The sequence below is a fragment of the Zerene cesonia genome, chromosome 2 (genome assembly GCF_012273895.1).
Source record: "Zerene cesonia ecotype Mississippi chromosome 2, Zerene_cesonia_1.1, whole genome shotgun sequence".
Taxonomy (NCBI): Eukaryota; Metazoa; Arthropoda; class Insecta; order Lepidoptera; family Pieridae; genus Zerene; species Zerene cesonia.
The window spans coordinates 4339461-4359397 of NC_052103.1; the positions used below are offsets into that span (position 1 = coordinate 4339461).

General features: G+C 34.0%; 2 protein-coding genes across 4 annotated transcripts; one reads left to right on the plus strand and one right to left on the minus strand.

The window, feature by feature from the left end:
• Positions 1-642: 642 nt before the first annotated feature.
• On the minus strand, positions 643-15943 carry LOC119832849 (serine/threonine-protein kinase Tao). Of its 2 annotated transcripts, none has more exons than XM_038356643.1 (21): positions 15539-15943; positions 15274-15357; positions 14273-14502; positions 13288-13405; positions 11071-11334; positions 10861-10983; positions 10489-10729; positions 9853-9989; positions 9531-9604; positions 8602-8852; positions 8243-8349; positions 7838-8008; positions 6864-7075; positions 6483-6633; positions 6059-6171; positions 5537-5663; positions 5261-5362; positions 5002-5136; positions 4311-4469; positions 3852-3970; positions 643-3370 (listed from the first exon to the last, which is right to left on the minus strand). In XM_038356643.1, exons 3-21 carry the CDS (start codon positions 14494-14496, stop codon positions 3247-3249), a joined length of 2952 nt encoding a protein of 983 aa, XP_038212571.1. In that variant the 5' UTR covers positions 14497-14502; positions 15274-15357; positions 15539-15943; the 3' UTR covers positions 643-3246. The 2 variants fall into 2 exon arrangements, with proteins under 2 accessions (XP_038212571.1, XP_038212580.1); XM_038356652.1 differs by having other exon boundaries at positions 15535-15943.
• Positions 15944-16343: 400 nt separating this feature from the next.
• LOC119833938 (chromobox protein homolog 1-like) lies at positions 16344-19909 on the plus strand. 2 transcript variants are annotated; one of them, XM_038358192.1, is made up of 6 exons: positions 16344-16455; positions 16806-16898; positions 16974-17097; positions 18164-18310; positions 18555-18733; positions 19281-19909. In XM_038358192.1, the coding sequence occupies exons 2-5, from the start codon at positions 16806-16808 to the stop codon at positions 18731-18733; spliced, it is 543 nt and encodes a 180-aa protein (XP_038214120.1). In that variant the 5' UTR covers positions 16344-16455; the 3' UTR covers positions 19281-19909. The 2 variants fall into 2 exon arrangements, with proteins under 2 accessions (XP_038214120.1, XP_038214112.1); XM_038358184.1 differs by lacking the exon at positions 16344-16455 and adding an exon at positions 16555-16587.
• The last annotated feature ends 28 nt before the right edge of the window (positions 19910-19937 follow it).

Genomic DNA, 19937 nt, shown 5'->3' on the forward strand with positions numbered 1-19937 from the left:
CGCACAGGGGGTAAGCTGATAGCGAAGCCTTATTGTTATACCGACTAACTGTCGCATGCAAGCTTAAATACAGCTTACAAATCAATTCCATGGTGCTCCTAATCTGATATTATTTACCCCGTAGAGTACAACGGTGGCCATTATTAATATTATATTTAAGTTAAAATATCATTATTCATTTCACTGGATAAAGTCACTCTTCAGATAAAACGTTAATAATTTATTCTACAGAATACTTAAATAAATTAAAACTGTTAATATTAAATTTATATCACCCATATTAGGTTCTAAATAGATTTTATTCTGTAGATGCGCCCATTAAAAAGTGCATAGCAAATTTACATTCAATTGTTACATAGCATTTCTTTTACACATCGTAAATACGGTGGATTTTTATATCTATAAAGCGCTTAAACTTACCACCTTTAAATAATTGATACTTTAAAATGGGTAAAATGATATACTGGATACAGTTATAAAGATTTTGTCCATCTGGTTCCACCACTGCACTCTATTCGACTCGTAACCACAGTACAAACAAGACAGGCTGTGATAAATTATTGTCATTGAATTGGTCAGTGGGGAGGAGAGAAGGGTTAAAATAAACAATGAAAATTAACAACATACAATAAAAACCGAATTTCGAGCAGTTGTTAGAAGGCATTACGCATACATTTTCCTTTATATGTTTACACATACAATACAATACGATATTCCAACGTAGTAATGTACATAATATATATAATTTCAACTCATCTCTTTACAGTTTTCTTGTATATTTAAAAATTTTAATACTAACAGACTCAAATAATACAAAACGATCACATCGTGTGATGCTTACAAGCAATGTGATATTAGAAATTAAAAAATAATTATTTTCTCAATTAATGATTAGTTTTAACTAAATTTGGATATTTATGACTAAATCGGCGCTAAATTAAATAGTATAGTCGTCTATACACATGACTGGTAAGCTTAGGTGACAAATACAACGTATTAGACCTCTAATAAACAAATAAAATAGCACATTGTTTCCCATTTCGAATGTACACAAACCACACTCGCACCTTACAAAAGTATACTATCTATAGTTAATTATTATATATTATTGTTCTTTATATACACAAACGTCAAGCCGCTAGCCCCAGCGCCGGAAGGCAATATCTTTGCTCACTTATACATGTTAATAATAATAATTAATACACATATATATTTATATTTACAAAACATAATTGGCAGTCGGTTATATTTTTTTTATTAAACAGCACCTGCATTTTGTTATGATCAATAAAGCGTGATTATTAAAATCTAAAAAATCATCTAACGCAAGCATAATAACATCGTATTACAAAAAAAACTGTCTAAACATCTAATAAACACAGTTCTAGGCCATAAACGAATACGATCAGTCCGCTAGTTAAAAAATTCAACGTACGCTACAAGAATAAATTGCCCCTAAAAGTAAAAACTAATGATATGAAGATTAAAATTTTGACTATCTAAACTTTAAATAATAACAGTATCGGTCGACGGCGGCTGGGGCGCGTGGGACGCCAACTCATAATGCCTTTCGTCAAATATCTTAAGCGTACGCTTTGAGGATCAACATTGCTCGGCTACACTACAAAGTTTACCTTACAATACCACTTGACGCGTTCATGTCGCTTCGGCAACTTCTCGATCTTGAGTAATGCGAAACTATCAAGATGGAAATTTTACTAAAACAACTATAAACTTATAATAGCCTACATTATTATACAAGATAGATTGAGAGAACTAGTAAAGAGAACAACATGCTCTATGTGTGAATTAGCTCCGTCGTCCGTTTGCCGCGCGGACATTTAATTTGGACGGTCTAATTTTGATCTTTGAATAAAATTCGTTGATTGAAGCGCGACGTGTCCCGAAATTAAAAGCTGTCGAACAATCTGGAATCACCAAAACAATTTTTTTCCACCTAAAGAGAACATCGTTAACGGCGGAGCTAATTCGTGTTCGAGTAAAATCTAGTAAAAGCGTCTCTTGTCCACGTTATATAATCCACACATTTTTACACACCCTCATTAATATACAAAAAGTTTGCGAGATGCAACAGCGTATATAAATAAAACATTCCTACATTATTTTATGTTTCAAAAATCATAAAATTTTCAAATCGTTCAATATAAAACATCGTCAAGATACCGTTACATACACACAAGTAAATCAATAATGGAGTGCAATAAACTTAATGACGTAATATAATAGGAAATGCCCTCAAAATCTTCAAGATATTGGCTACACGAATACTGACATACTCTTGGAAGACAGTTAACAAAAAAATTTAATAAAATTATAAAAATTTCTTGTAAAAAACACGTGAGTGCTGTCACAATAAAAACCGTGCAATATTTTACTTTATAGAGAACGAGGTAATGCTTCAAGTTGTGTGATAAGCAAACAAGTAAATAAGACACTTGTTTATATGATATAACAGGAGGGCTGTACAGTCTCAGATATAGAATGGAATAAGCAATAGTAAAATGATACAAGATAATGCACAAAACGATTTTGAAAAATTCTTACACTCAATAATTTTATAATACCGTTGACAACCCTGTACGGTAAAAACTATGAATATTTTTAATTTTAAAACCACAACATTATGAATGAAAGTGAAATACGTAATTGCGTATTCAATGAACCTTTTATTCATCAGTGTATATTTTTATTTTATTAAACAACAAGTTTTGTACACTAGTACGAATTAAAAATTTTGTGGCAATTGTACTTTTTATCATAGATACGTTGATGGTTAAATGGATGAGATATAAAGTGGCATACTGCATAATTATCTTCAACATTCCACTGTAACATTTTCTAAGTATAGCAATCTAGGAGCCACTACTACAAAGCTTTAAAACCGTCTGAGAACTTTAACTAAACCATTATAAGACTTATTTATTTGTGTTATCTGCACTCTGAAAGATCACCTTGATGATGAATCACTTTAAAATACACAATGACATGGGAAACTGTTAAATGTGGAATTGTGCAAGATAGATGTGAGAAGCCACTTAGAAGCGAGGTAAAATGTCAATTTAAAGTGTTTCGATTTAATGTTTTCTTCATATCGTAAATTATTTGAAGCTAGCAATGCCAACAAAAATTGTTAACGGATACTAATGGCGTTTTAGTGCTATTACAAGGGTAATTTTTTAAACAGTGATTCGCCTCGTTCTTTATTGAAATGACATAAAGGTGAAATTAGAGTGAACCCGCAGGAAAGCTTGCTGATGAGTTGCTATGTGCTAGAGACAGCATGGAGCCAGAGAGTGACTGCTCCTCTTCACCGTAGCCCTCCCGGCTTCCCTCCGCTATCGCCATTGCACTGTAATATTAAATAATTACGAGTTAAGTAGATGAAATGTGAAAATATATCACTCCCTACTTGACAACATTAATATCATATATCTCAGTTAACTTTTCTTACAATTGCCTGTCCGCTAAAAGGGAAGGGGAACATCTTTTAAGTCTTTACAATTTTATGCGCAAATACGTGACCGGTTTGAAGGTTTTCATTCTTAACGCCAAAAAATTTTTACTTATATAGATATGATGTGAAAATGTATGTATGATGATTGTAAAATATTTTTAATATTGAAAATTTGTACTAAAAATATCATCATCATACAAGCAGAGCTATGCGGTTTTACATGCAGACGGACCCGCAGAGTAAGTATTTCTATAGCTTATATGTTATTCTAGAACAAATGCTACATTAATGCCAAGCATCATCAAAATTCAGTTCGTTCAGTGATTTTCTAACCCCAGACTATTATGTTCACAGTATAAGTGAGAAGTAATATAACCTGAAGCCGAGGCGCGCGCTCTCGTTGTCGAACTGCTCGAGCTCGCGCTCGTGGCGGTCGTGCAGCATGCGCGTCCGCTCCGCGCGCTCCGCCACGAACTGCGCGCACTCCGACTCCATCTGAAATACAAACGCATTGCCGTTATTCATATTTTACACAACATTGGCTTGAGTGAAAAACAAGTCTTATACAAGAATAAACTTTAATAATTAATGTAACTGTAAAGTCAATTGGTTGAATACTCACGGAGTTATCGAGTTGGAAAATTAAAAAAAAAATTATATCTTTATTTAACAATAACCCAAACTGTCTACGTACCAGCTTTCAAATAAAAAAAGAATCATCAAAATCCCCCAATCACCAGTCACCACCAATAGTTGTCAAATCACCCTCAATTTTGGTAACGTCGGTTAGACAAATACCAGACTGTCATCACCAAAAATGAAACACGGCACCGACCTTCTGCTCGAGCAGCGCGCGGCGCACGGCGACGCGCTCCTCGAGCTCGCGGCGCTCGCGGTTGCGCTGCGCCTCCGCCTGCATCTTGCTCTTGCTCTGGTACGCCGTCAGCATGTCCAGCTCGTGCTCCAGCTGCATCTTCAGCTGCTGGCACTCCATCTGTAAATGGACGATATTATTTTTAGAATATACTTGCCAATTATGTGTCGTCCATATCATTTGGTTGAACAGGTTTATTAATTAGTTGTCTTCTGTAATATTTATTTTAACAATGGATTTATCAATCACTTGTTGTATATATCATGGTAAGATAGTTAAACGTCACATTATAATAATCTCACTCGCGGGATTGTAATCCTTCGTAAATAATACATAAAATTAGCTTGCAATTTAATGTATTATTTTGAATGAGAATTCATTATTCCCAAACATCCATCTGGTGCAGTTTGCAAGTCGAAAGAGCCCCGCCAGGAAGCAGGCGGATTTTGTTTTTTTAAATAAACTGACCCTAACCTAACCTAACCCACCATAATGAATGCCCGTTTTGCAATTTTCACTATGCACAGATTAATAAGTTAGTAGTTATATCTCTCACAGATCACATTTTCTCGTAAACACTGTAGTAAGACTTGTTTAAGTGGCTAATCAAATAATGACATGTTTAACATGTCCCAGCAGTCAATCTACTCACCATCTGACTCTCGTCCAGACGCACAGTCTGCTTCTGCAACATCTCACTAATACTTTGGTCATACTGTTCACCAAGCAACACCAGTTTACGTCGCTTCTCGTCCTTCAATGACTTAATCACTTCTTTTTGTTGTTCCTGCAAAAAAAAAAAACATTTAAAGGTAAATACAAGAAAATAATAAATTAGTGATTAAATGATTTTTACACAACCACTAAAAAAACTGTGTATAGGAAAGCATATTCTTAAAGATAGATATTACCTTAGGCGTCGTTTGTAATATTTGCGCTTTGAGTGCTTTGTACTGACGCGTTTGTATTTTGCATGTTTCTCTAAATTGTTTACGTATCTGCATTTCTTTTTGCTGTAACAAAAAATACATACAATTTACTAGAGTAAATGATATAAATTTATCATTTAAGTCGATGTTTCATGAACTCATGAAATAATTTTTATAATGGCAGATTTCATTCATAGACAACGAAAAACCAAATTCGTATCGAATAGAATAAAAGAAAGTGTTAAAAATATCAATCACCTTTAGACTCTTGGGTTGCTGTTTGAGCTGTAACGCGTGTTTCTTTCTCAACTCGTGTTCGGCCCTCTGCATGTAGTCGCGCTGATTCGCTAACTCTGTCGCATGTTGGTTAGATAACTGTTCTTCCCTGTTATGTAGATATATGTTTAGTTTAGTATTATTGAACCTTCTAGAGCACTCAAACTACATTTAATATAAATGGGATGACACGAATTCTTATTAATAATTCATATTATTTCCGTTACATTCTCATAAGAAATTTTCTCATAAGTTTATACTTGGACCAACCGTCGGGACAACGCCCGGTTGGACGGCCCTAAGTACTGCTGGCGCGATTTAGTGGTGGTCGACCTGCGTGTGCTAAAAGCCAATAATTTGCAAGAGACTGTGCAGGCAAGATTCTCAGAGAGTTCTCGTTTCGGAGGCCAAGATCCACTTCGAGGTTTCATCGCCACAGGAGTAAATAATTAACTATATAAGATCATTTCATATTTAATGTTGTAAATCAAAAACTAATCTCACCTCAATGCATGCACTCCTTTCTGTTGCCGGTACTCCAGCTCCTGTGTCTTTTCGTGATGACGCAGCAACACTGCGTGCGCTTGTTCCAATTGCTGTTGTCGCTTATTCAGCTCCTGCAAAAATAAACAGGTATGGAAAAATGTTTCATTAACGTCTCAATAACTACATATTGTGTAGTTGAGCAATGTACCCAAAATTCCCGGGCAAGTTCACTGCTACGCTCACACGACAATCCCTTTTGCCAAGGAGGTGAACAAAAATAATAATAAACATTATTCTCATGTGTTCGATTTAATGCAAGTATCATAAATTTATAAATTATGACGGATTTTATTGTTTAACGCGACGTTTCGAATACTTTACAGCAAGCATGGTCACGGGGACTCTAATAATACTACTATAACAAACGTGGCAGTATACACACCTCCCTAAGCAGCTCCTGCTCCTTGTGGTGGAGCGCGAGCATGCGCCGGCGCTTGAAGCGGCGCAGCTCCAGCTCGAGGTACTCGCGCTGAGACCGCACCAACCGCGCTTCCTCCGCCGCCTCCGCTTGCTTCATGTTGTCCTTTTGTGACCTGACCGTAAACAACAAATTTATTTTCCTATCAAAAAAATCTACTTTATAATAAGCGCTTATCTGGATACGTCGAGTAAACTGGCGGGGTTCTACCGAGATATAACTAAGTAATTATAAAAGTACATTTATAGATGCCGAATTAATTTTTAAAACCGATTCCATTGTTCTCAAGTAAAGCCTAATTTTCTTATATTTGGGAATACTATATACTGCAATAATACTACATACTGCAACGTCGCGTCCCGTTGTCTCTTAGGCGTGGCGTCGTCCATGCTGAGCTCCTTTTTCCATCTCTCCTTGTTGGCCTTGTACTCCCGCTTGCGTTGCGCCTCGAACGCCTTCCGCTCTTGCTCCTGTCTCGCCGTGATGTCCTTGATCAGTTTCTTCTCGGCTGCCGCGTTTTGCTTTTGCTTGCGGTCCAGCTCTTGTATGTGTTTTGTCTGAGAAATTAAACAATTTTTTATTGTTTTCAATGACAATTATTTATTGAGATTGAAGTCTCTACTATAATGCTAGTTTTTAGAATTTTCAGATTATCTTATACCTTTAAACGAGCAATTCTTGTATATATATATAATTGGAATCTCGGAATCGGCTCCAACGATTTTCATGAAATTTAGTATATAGGGGTTTTCGGGGGCGATAAATCGATCTAGCTAGGAATTTTTTTTAGAAAATGTCATATTCGTGTTTTTTTTTCCCGACATCTATTGGTGAATAATAATACTATTTTGCTTCGTAGATAGCTGGACAACTGAAATAATGTCATATTCGTGTTTTTTTTTCCTGACATCTATTGGTGAATAATAATACTATTTTGCTTCGTAGATAGCTGGACAACTGAAATAACCCATAGGCACTTTTTATACCGATATTCCTACGGGATACGGTTACGCAGCACGCTTACGCGGTTTCAACCGCGGGTCACAGCTAGTGTTTAACTTAATAAACACTAAAAATATGAAGGTTAGGTTAGAAATATCACTATTAAAAATGTATCACAATAGCAGCGAAAAAGAGTAACATTAGAACAAGAATTACCAATCTTAATATTTCTTTATATAACACCTTTTATTTTGTTGCACAGTCTTTCAGCTAATATGTAACAAATATGAACTTCCTTATTTCTTTGTCTTTCTTTAGTTCACTTTAGTCCGTCACACCTCTAGTATTCTTGCAACACATAGGAGTGCACAATGTACCTGCAAGCGCTCGAGATCGCGCGACAGCTGCTGCAGCAACGCGTCGTACTCGCGGTCAAGCTGCGCCTTGTGCGCGTCCACGTCCGCCTTGCAGCGCTCCTCCAGCTTCAGCAGCGCCGCCTGGTGCTCGCGCCGCATTCGTTTGTAGCCCGACATCTGCTCGTGCATCTCCTGGAACGAAATAGTGCCATTACATACTAATTATAATGAAATAATCCCTCTCGGTTACATTTCAAATTTGAAATTAGTGGGTAGATGAAGACTTTCTATCAATGATCCTAATAATACCTGATAAGTTTTGGGAGTAAAATCTCATATATCGAGGAACTTCGGAAAAACACTTCGGCTCAGAGATCTAAATTTATATGAAGTAAGTAAAAAGGTGGAATTTAATGAATTTCTTACTTGATTATGCTCTTTTTGTTGCTTAGTGACAATACTGGTAGTTCTTATTGTAGCAAAGTTATTTGCGCCATGCTCGGACACCAAAGATATCGCGACCGACGATACATCTGAAATATATGAGAATTAGAGCAAACATAATAATAATAAATTCAGGGATTATAATATTTCGGCAGATATTGTTATTTATGTGTTTGATGAAGCTTTAATATGCAACAAGCCATATTTGGAAATAATGTAATTTAAATTGAAAAAAAGAGTTAATCAAATACCACATTGACAGCAACATAAAAAGGTTTTCTCTTTTCTATTCCACTCGCGTATAACATTTTCAATCACGGACACATCTATGGCACGCATACCTCTATGCGTCTGCCTGCGCTGCGTGTTCCTGTTGTCGTCGCCGGCGGTGTCGTGCCAGGCGGCGGGCGCGTTCACGTACTCGCGGTACTCGTTCGCCTGCCGCTCGCGCTCCCGCTCGCGCTGCGCCTCGCGTATCGCCTCCCTGTTCGCGTAGTCGTCGCCGTAGTCGTCGCACAGCGAGTCCCTGTTCGCGTAGTCGCGCAACACCTCCCTGTTCACGTAGTCGTCGTGCGACGCGGGGCTCTCGCCTCTGCGTAAACACCAACATGAATTATACCAGCGCTTGCGTGCTCTGCAACGATCGGAATACGGCGGGCTAGTGCGGTGCGTGGCGTGCGTGCCGTGCGGCCAGTGCAAAGCGACTAACATTACTATAATGTACATTATGGATATAGGTTGAACAGCCAGATACAACAATAATATTAAAGTGTATAGATTTTAAAATTTTCTTTTTTAGATAATATATTCAGGTACATAATTTTAGTGTAAGCAATTTTGTTTTTCATTTCTTTTAACAAGTCACAAATACTGTGCATAAAAATAAATAAAAAAAAACATATTATATGATCTGGCTGCTTAAACTATATAAGTGCATTGTATTTATTTATTCCTAGTATACTATATTTATTTCTAATATCTACAACATTTCGATATTAACAAGACGATTAACTACAGTATTAATAGCAATTCTAATTTAAATTCAGCAACATTTTTTACATCTTTTACATGCAAATAGGTAATTAAAATTTTATGAACAAAAGAAAGTAATTTTATTTAATTTACTTAATGTTTCTACTTGACTACAATAAACAAGGCTACATACTTATACTAATAACATGCATAACTAATAAATAATTGTGCAAATAACACGAAAGCAATGAACAAAAAGCAGAATTAAATAGATAATGCACAAGATTGTAAGCTATACCTTGTTTGATGAGATGGTTGGTGATTGTACTGCTGGTAAACGGGTTGTTGTTGATTCTGGTGATTAGCGTTCATCTGAAAATGATAATAAATCGATTTTTTTAAACTATGCTTTTTACTGTGATAACTTATAAAATATCTACTATGCAATATATCTTTTATACAATTAGATCATACTTAAGTAATTGAACAATATTCTGTCTAATAAAATGATGATTATGCTAAGTCATAGTATAATTTGCAAGGTGGATTGAGTAGGGTTTAGTTTCACAATTCGAATGCGAGCAAAGGTTATTATAATAATTAAATAGAATGTGGCTCACTGCATGAGGTCTCCTCCTCAGGCTGCCGGAGGACGAGCTCTGGCTGGAGGCGCCGGCCGCGCTGTGCTCCGACGTCGCAGAATTCGACTTGGAACTGTCGCCGCCTGACGGCTCCTCTGGTGTTTCCTCACTATCACCTGTGTTCATCGATTGAAATTAGTATGAATATTATTTTAAACTAGCGGTCCGCCCCGGCTTCGCCCTTGGTACATATATAGCCTTTCTCAATAAATGAGCTATCTAACTCTGAAAGAATTTTTCATATCAAACCAGTAGTTCCTGAGATTAGTGCGTTCAAACAAACTCTTCAGCTTTTTAATATTAGAACAGATGCATCTTTCACATCCAATTCTATAAGTATATAAGTAATTTAAATTTAGTAATCAATGGTTTTATGCGCTATGTAATACAATGAAGAGATAGCATTGTACATCTCTAATAGCAGTGAATTTCTAAACCTAAGTATAAGATTAAGCTCTTAATTACCTTTTCTAAGTGATTAGACAGAATGCAAAGTTGCAAACTCCATGGATTTATAAAAAATTGTGAAGTAATGTTATGTACCAATTCTCTAACATCAAATAGCTTAAAATATAATAAAAAAACTTATTGTTATTTTAATTACAAAAACCTCACCGATAGCACTCTCATTGTCCCCATCGACCATTAGTATCTTCTTCATCTTGCGGTAGTTCAAGTTGTCCAGATCTCGCACGGCCGCCTTGGTTCGCTGTATGAGGTCGACGAGCACGTTGGGCGAGCGCGGCCGCGTGATGTAAGGATGCGACAGCAGTTTGGTGGACGATGGCCGGTCCGGCGGGTTCTTCTGCAGGCACGCCTCCACAAAGTAGCGGAACGTGTCGGTCCATTCTGGCGCCTACCATATACGATTCAACATTGTATATTTTAAAAAGACCCAATGTATAGTGAAAATTAATAAAAAAAAACAAACTAAAAATAAAAAAAAAACTGTGGGAAATTTATAAAAAGATTTTCAATTCAACTTACTTGTAGAGTAGGGGAGTCATTTTGTGCAATATGATATAATGCTGACATTGCATTCATATTGAAATATGGCGGTTTCCGTTCAGCTAACTCAATACATGTTATACCGAGAGACCATACATCCACCTATACAAAAAAAAAAAAAAAAAAATCAATAAGTCATATTGTTCCATGATCAATTTTAGTCATTTTTCGTACTGATTAGATAATTACCTTTCCGTCGTACTCTCCTTCATCCATGGCCAATATAACTTCAGGCGCCATCCAATAAGGCGTGCCAACGAAACTGTTCGCCGGGCACTTAATACTTGCGCTTCCAAAGTCGGCCAGCTTCACAGTACCATTCTCGGTAAGAAGAATATTACCAGCTTTGATATCACGATGTATTCTACCGAGACTGTGGAGGTAGGATAAGCCGCATACTACGCCTTCGCATATTGCAGCAATTTCTTCTTCACGTAAAGGTCGCTTATGAACCTATAAGATAAAATTCAATAATATTTTTTTATTCAAACTTCGCTCATGTTCACTGCACGTTATCGCGTAAGAGTCATACATGATTGCAGTACCTATTTCATTCAGGTATCTCAAGTCTATGTTATTTTACAATGTTCACAAAAATTTATTCAGTGGCCGCTTAGCAGATAGACAAATGTACTTCCGCATTTATAATAACAATTAAAAAATTACTTAAAAAGTCGTCTGATTATATTTTTTATCACGAACATACTTATTACGAAAAAATTTTCGTATCAATTTACATATTCGTATTTTTTATACTTTCATATCCCTTACATACATAAATTTAAAGGTGGGAAACGAAAGGATGTTGTATTACACGTCCAATTCAACTGACCAGTTCTACTGACAGCTGATTTTAATATACGAAATAACTTCGACTTTTGATGGCAATATAACAATTTAATAAATTGAAAATTTCACATGACCAAAATGAATATTCCGTAATAATATGATAAAGATAACTATAGATATATATCTGACGCACTAAATATGAAGGCGGTTCAATGACTCAAAAAGGTATAGTGATTGTCCCAATATTAGATTACAATTTTCGTAGAAATGATGATTATATTTTGACTGCCAAGCTTAAATAGATTTATTAGTTTTATTTCGGTTAATTCGCAATTTCCTAATCAAGTGTTTACGGATTTTCTAGTTCCGATTAAATGCAAATTCGTATGCAAACGCTGGCTACATTAGGAATAGAAACTCAATGTCTCTGAACCGTATACAATAACGGATCGACGCGGAAATATTTTTTTACACCTATGTTTTTCACAGAAATCAATAAAAGCTATGAAGAACAACACAATAGTTACACTTTCTCATAAGGCTTGGCTTGCATGTTTAATTTTTATCTACTACTATTATACTGTTTAGTATTACTATAATATTTAGAACATTTTACTATTTTAATATACCACTTGTCTGAATTACAAATGGCATGAGGGCAAAAAGAACACAGCTTATTTTGAGTAAGTATTTATTAAATGTAGATGATGTCATCATCGACTACTGAGCTATCATCAATAAAATATTATGAACAGATTTAAAGATAGAAGTTCTAGTATAGAACTATCTTTTCGCCCGCGGCTTCGTCCGCGTTGTCTAAGACGAAAAAAAAAACCACGCTGATAATTGGTGAAATCATTACGAAAATCCATGGACAGACAGACAAACGTGGCGGACGACTTTGTTTACTATCTTTACATTATGTTATCAATTAAAAATAAGCAAGCTAAGCAATAAATTGTTTTGCGAAAATTCACTTGAGATATCTCTATAAATACAATATTCTGAAATATAATACGCTCTTAGAAGTCTTTTTAACTCTATACATTTGTACAAGATCAGCAGTTACAGACATGATAAATCATTGAATGCTAAATATATTGTCACCTGTGCATGCTTCTTGATCAATTAATTGGCAATGTTCATATTCCTGCTATATGCATATATTATTTCCATGTAGTGCAATGGATAAGTAACCAATTTTGACATTTTATAGAAAGGACATAGCTTAGCTGTTAAATTAATTTCATTGCAAAGAGATTTCATTTTTTTAAATATATCTATATTTATATGAAAAAAGGAAAAAATATTAAGCATTTATCAATGTCTGAAGTATACCCATAATAAGATCCTACTATCCTTCTAATCCTACTAATATTATAAATGCGAAAGTTTGTAGGGATGTGTGTGTTTGTTGCTCTTTCACGCAAAAACTACTCAACCAATAGGAAATTTGGTATGTAGAAAGCTGGACAACTAGAATAACATAGAGGCAATAATTCCTACGGGATACGGACTTACGCGGGTGAAGCCACGGGGCAATGTATAAATCACTTTGTGTCATGTTGCTGGAAAATAATAGTTCCAGAAAATTTAAAATATGCAATGCTAAATTACCTCAATGATATCAGAAGCGGACCCCACACAATACTCCATAACCAGCCATGCTGTGTGTTCACGTTTATAACATCCCTTGTACTCAATGGTGTTGGGATGCTCCAATTGTTTGAGAAATCTATAAACAAAACCAATTAAAATGTATAACTGTTAATTTTTTTAAGAAAAAAAAAAACATCTTGTAAAAAGAAAAATATCTTGTATACTTTTTCATTCAAGATTTAATGAAGGATTGAATGCTATTTGCTGTAAACTACCAACTTAAAATATATGAGCTTTATGATTATATCGCTCATTATAGTACAGGAGCCCAAGAGGAGATTTTGGGATTTACTTTAGCACATCAAATTATTATAGGGGAAGGTAGTTATTGCTAAGTAAATCCAGAAAGCATGAGCAGTTAATGTTGGTGAGTGCACTCACAGGAGCCGCAGGAAATCAAAAAATATACACTGGAGGCATATTTTTTAAATTATACCCTTTATTCATAGCCACGAAATTACCACAAAAATCATAAGAATAAGTTATATTTTATTTCAGTTATATGCTAGAGCATTCAAAACATCAAAATCTACCATGATTGAGTATTTCCATATCCCCATTTTTTTATTAAAAAACAATCAAAACTGATTCTCCAATGCTAAAATTGAAAAACATTATTGGACTTTTTTCTTGCTATCCTCTAATCTGAGATTTTTAATAAGTTTCTAAAACGCTCAAGTAAATATACATTTAGCATCTTGGGCTCCTCTACAACTAATATTTTATTAAAAAGTGAGGACAGATTGGAAGTGTAGCATGTTGTACTAGGTTCTCTCATGAATAGAAAAGTACAGTATTCCTTAAATATAATTGTTTTTATCTCATATAATGCAGATAATACATAATAAACTGATGAAGATATGTTATAGTGTAACCTTTTAATTACATATAGTATACTTTAATGTTTATTAGTAATTATTATATATTTGACTCCTATACTTACTTTATTTCTTTCAAGATGTCCTGCCATTTCTCCTCACTTTGTTTTCCCAAGTAGGACATCTTTTTAATAGCAACAATCTCCTTTGTGAGGTTGCAGCGAGCATAATACACTGCACCAAAGGAGCCATGCCCAATCTCCCTGAGATCTTCAAAGATTTTCTCAGGATCATGTTTACTAAACAACTCTGCTATGTCAGGATCTTTAAGACTGCCTGGACGAGGCATCTTTTTCTGTAATTTTTGACATACCAAAAATTGAGGTAGTGTAAATAGTTGGTACTGATCTATATCTAATCAATAACTCTCTTCTTACAATATCAATTATAAGTATCTTATTGGATTATTTTATTTACAAATTAGCAGACAGTGGAGTTGTTTTCTTCCATAATTGCTAATTACTAATATTTGAGACCTGCACAGTGTTTAAATTATGCTTTTATTAAATTGTTTAGGGTATTTATTGCAAAATGACATATTCTTGTTTGATTGCAAGTCTCTGTCAGTCTGGTTGTTGTTACTCTTCTTACTGTAACTAATATTACTGGAGGTATTTTTCGGTAGTCTACATATATACATTTGAATAAAACTAGCAATATAGTACAAAATAAGAGTAAAGTGTCACAGTTATAATACAATAGGTTACAGTGCAATGTTTTAAGATTTTCTTATTTTTATTTCAAAGTAATTGAATATTTAATATTGGTGTATATCTTTTTTTTTGGTGCATTTACTTTATAATAGAATATTATGTGAATATTTGAACTAAAATCATATTCACACTTGAAGTGAATAATGTGTTTTGATAAATTAAGGTTATAAACTTTTTTAACTTTTAAACAACCTAAGCAATATTGTTTTATTCAAAAGTTTTGTTAATTTTTTTTTCACATTTAGATAGTTATCTACATTTTGTCAATTTACAATACGAGGATAATGACTAATATCCTATTTTATTTGGATCATGATTAATCAAAGATAGTGTTATGAGGAAATGCGACTTACAGCTTGCGCCAGCTGTAAGCCGGCAGCGTCCGTCAGTTAATTAGAGCGCTCTTGCCGCCTGGGGCCATCCTCCGCAACCGCTATCTGCAAAAGTCGGAAACGACACCGATAACAGACATCGCCATGTTTTCCTTCGACTCCCGCACTATAAAATAATAACACTAATCCTGTTTAAATTAATATTTAATTTAATATTAACAGGAAGTCTAAAATAAATTAAAATATAATCCAATTACCACCTTCAAGAGGATCGACACCAACCTACCTCAGGACATCTACGTTCGCAGCTCCCGTCTCCGATACGTTTCGTTCTGGGTCACCGCCCACAGATTCTCTTTTCACATCAACCAATTTGAATATCTTTTTTCACCACCCCTTTTTGGGGGTGGAAATTGAAATTATTGCGAAATACTTGGCACTTACAATACAAAAATTCGCCTCAAAATGGCGTTGGGTATAGAACGCGATGATAGCTTTTTGTTTTATAAGGCACACAGTTTAATTATTCTCATCACTGTTTTCACTCACTTTATCGCCACTTTAACACTTTTCATCATTCACTACATTTAAACATTTGCTTCTAGGCAATTTTTAAAGAAATCTATTTACTTTCCCGTAAGTAGGCACTGAAAAATAATTGCAGTGACTTTAGCTACTAGCGCCTCCTAGTGTTGACTGTTAACCAATTTCATTATAGGTTGAATGCGGTGCTGCCAGTGTCTCATTTTGATATCCTTATAATATTCTCATTGAGTATTCTAATTTCTAAGTAGGTACATAATAAGGTAGAAGAAAATTTATTCACTTTAGTGGACCAATTAAATAATGCACTTATTGCACGTACGAGAAACTTGTATGTATACATAATAAAAGACCAAAATTCATACATTATTGTATTCTTTTCAATTATGTTTTTATTTCATGTTATTTTATAAAAAAACGAACGTCAATAATTAGTTTAATAAGTAAATATTTTATATTGTCCCCATTATAATGTACAGATAAAATGCTCAACAAGCTCGGTGGTAATTGTATACCTACCGAAATATAATTATCTATGATTTATAAATTATCTGTTGTCCATCCGTCAACCGCTTCTCGGTGAAGTGAAGCGTCAGCCGTCAAGGTTTGAAACCGGCTATTTGTAAAAATTCTCTCCCTAAAGATTATTTTCATATTGAGGTAACAGATACTATCAACAATTAATGAAAGTATTTAATTTTATGAATTCGTATAGTGATCAATTTTATATTTTAATATAAAATTGAGATAGACGTTTTGGATAGCTTTACTTCTATGAAACCAAAATGGCGGGTAAAGCTTTGTTCAACTAGGAAATTAGTTTATTTTCGGTTTTGACCTCACAAACTAAAGTTTTAATTAGTTTATTATAACTTTATTATTGATCTGATAACTGTAAAGAGTATGTTTCAGCACCTTTGTTTCAATATTGTGCAGTTAGGTAGTCAACTAAAACAATGTGATTTTTGTTTCTTTTTCTATATAACAACATGGTTTTTTAATATTTGAAGATGGCAGATAAAAAAAAGGATGGAACTGAGCCTGAAGGGGAAGAAGAATTTTCTGTAGAAAAAGTATTAGATAGACGTGTTAAAAATGGCAAGGTACATAACAACATTTGAACAAGTATGTCTTTCTGTATAAAATGTTTTTTTTTTATTAAATTGTATTTTATGTAGGTGGAATATTTTCTGAAATGGAAAGGATATAGTGATGAAGATAATACTTGGGAACCAGAAGAGAATCTTGATTGCCCAGACCTTATACAAGCTTTTGAAGAGGCAAGAAAAAAAAAGGAAGCTGGTAATTACTTTTAAATCTTAATTTATTATAATTTTGATACAAGAAAATATATATGATATCTAATATATAAAATTCTCGTGTCACAGTTTTCGTTGCCATACTCCTCCGAAACGGCTTGATCGATTTTGATGAAATTTTTTGTGCTTATCCGGTATCTATGAGAATCGGCCAACATCTATTTTTCACACCTCTAAATGATAAGAGTAAGGCAGAACAGCGTTTGCCGGGTGCAGCTAGTCTATATATATAAAATTCTCGTGTCACAGTTTTCGTTGCCATACTCCTCCGAAACGGCTTGACCGATTCCTCTGAAATTTGGTAAGCATATTGGGTAGGTCTGAGAATCGGCCAACATCTATTTTTTATCCCGATATTCCTACGGGATACGGACTTACGCGGGTGAAACCGCGGGGCGCAGCTAGTCTAATATATAAAATTCTCGTGTCACGGTTTTCGTTGCCATACTCCTCCGTAATGGTTTGACCGATTTTGTTGAAATTTTTTGTGCTTATCCGGTATCTATGAGAATCGGCCAACATCTATTTTTCATACCCCTAAATGATAAGAGTAAGGCAGAACAGCGTTTGCCGGGTGCAGCTAGTATGATATAAATAATCACATAGATTTACTATTGTTGAGTAAAGTATACCAAGATGTGATATGCCAACTCACACTTGGCCAGCATGATGAATTATGGGGGGAGCCCCTCATAAGAAGACTGTGTCTCTGGAGTTGGAATATGAGTGGATGGTGATTATGTTGATGATAGGAAATGTTGGAACAAGGTTTCAGCGAGGCTTGTTAAAATGCCACTCATCCTTTTAGTTATAGTTTGTGACAAAACTCCTGCATATAAATTTTTTTTTTTGTAATAAAATGGTAATACATATGGCTTGCATATGTTGCTGTAAGATTGTTAGATTACAAATGTATTCTTAATTATAGAACAAGTTCCAGTTTATTTTCATATAAATGAATTCATTGGAATAAAATTATATTTAATTTATTTTCTTGCACATATATTTACATTATTTACATTACACAATTATTTCATCCTTAATTATAGAGGGCAAGAGTGCACTAAAGATTGACAAAGACACAAAGAAAAGAAAATCTGCAGCAACACCAGACTTGAAAGGTGCTAAAAAAAGTAAAAGTGATGATAAAAAGGCTTCCGGTTTTGATAGAGGCTTGGAACCTGAAAAAATTATTGGTAAGGTGGCTTATATATAGCATATATATATATAATATTATTTTTCTAATAACATCACTTTATTAGTCTATTTTTTTTTAAATAAGGTAAGATTCAAATGACATAAGTCTAGTTTGATTTAATATTATCTCTTTAATTTCTAGATTGCATTAATTAACTTAAACAAGTTGTTGTGGGAGAAGATACATGGTGCGATATATTATTTACTTCCAGTTTTCCTTATTCTATAGTATTTATTTTTCAGGTGCTACTGACAGCAGTGGCGAGCTCATGTTCCTCATGAAATGGCAAGGTACAGATGAAGCAGATTTAGTTCCCGCAAAACAAGCAAATGTTCGGTGCCCACAAGTGGTCATACAGTTCTATGAAGAGAGGTTGACTTGGCACACACCCGCACCAGATGAATGCAATAATGATGAATAAGTAATTATTTTTGTAAGGCTATTTTTCAAATAAAATTTAAATCTAGCTTCAAGTAAACCTGAAATATAGGCTCATAATATAATACATCTTGTGGTCTAAATAAGTGAGATAAGAGTTATTTCAATAGATTTTTATTTCCTTCAATGATGATGAAAGTGCAGGACATGTTTGTCATTTAATCAATTTCATTTATCATTGAAAGCCTCAAGAAAGAAAGGTGATATTTTTTCTAAACTCTAGCATTTCTTCTTTATTTATTATGTAACAGTTTACTGCTAAATATCATGAAATACTGCCTCATTAGTTGCTAAATCATATTAAAAAATAATATATATTGCCTGATAATAATAAATTCTCATTTATGGCTGATTTATCTTAATTTTTAAGTTTACAAGGGTAGAGCATATTTATTATTAAATCTATGTTAAAAAACAACTGAAAATACACATACAGCTTTATAAGTTGATGAAAACCATTTATATATATTTAATATAACGTCTGTATGAACATTGTGTGGTGGAAATAATTTGATCCTAAATTGTTTCAGATTTCATTCCTCTCCAATTTATGATGTAAGTGATTTTCTTTAAGAGACTTGTTTTTAAAGTTAATTTGGTACTAAATGTTAAGGTAAATTGACATCCCAGTAATTTGGTACATTAAATAGTATGTAATTGTCCGTTATTGTGTATTAGAAAAGAATAGAAATACAACTGTGTTTAAGCATAAAGAGTAGTAAAACTTAACTTTAAGGAAAAATTGTGTTATAAATAAAATGAGAAGGATTAGAACCCAAATGTTCAAGGAGTACCAGTTTTAATTTTCTCTTAAGTGTTATATTAATGTGATTTGATCTATATAGTAATAACTGTAATGCATAAATAAAAGCAGTTCAAAATGTATAAATTGGTTGTTCTTAAAAATAATATTAATTTAAAAGGTACTTTGAGACATTTGGATTGGAATCCAAAAATATTACCTTCTTACATTCAATTGTTTAAGAAGTAATGAATTTTAAAATTGACAAATGGTCGGTTTTTGTTTAAGTGAGCATAAATTAAGTTTACTTAAGTTTTGTGTAATTTGATATATATGGACTATATATAAATAAATAGCTATATGTTCTTATAAATAGGACTAGGATTAACACTAAGTTAAATAAAGCATCTTGGTTAATATTGTTTTTTATTTATGTAATATAAGA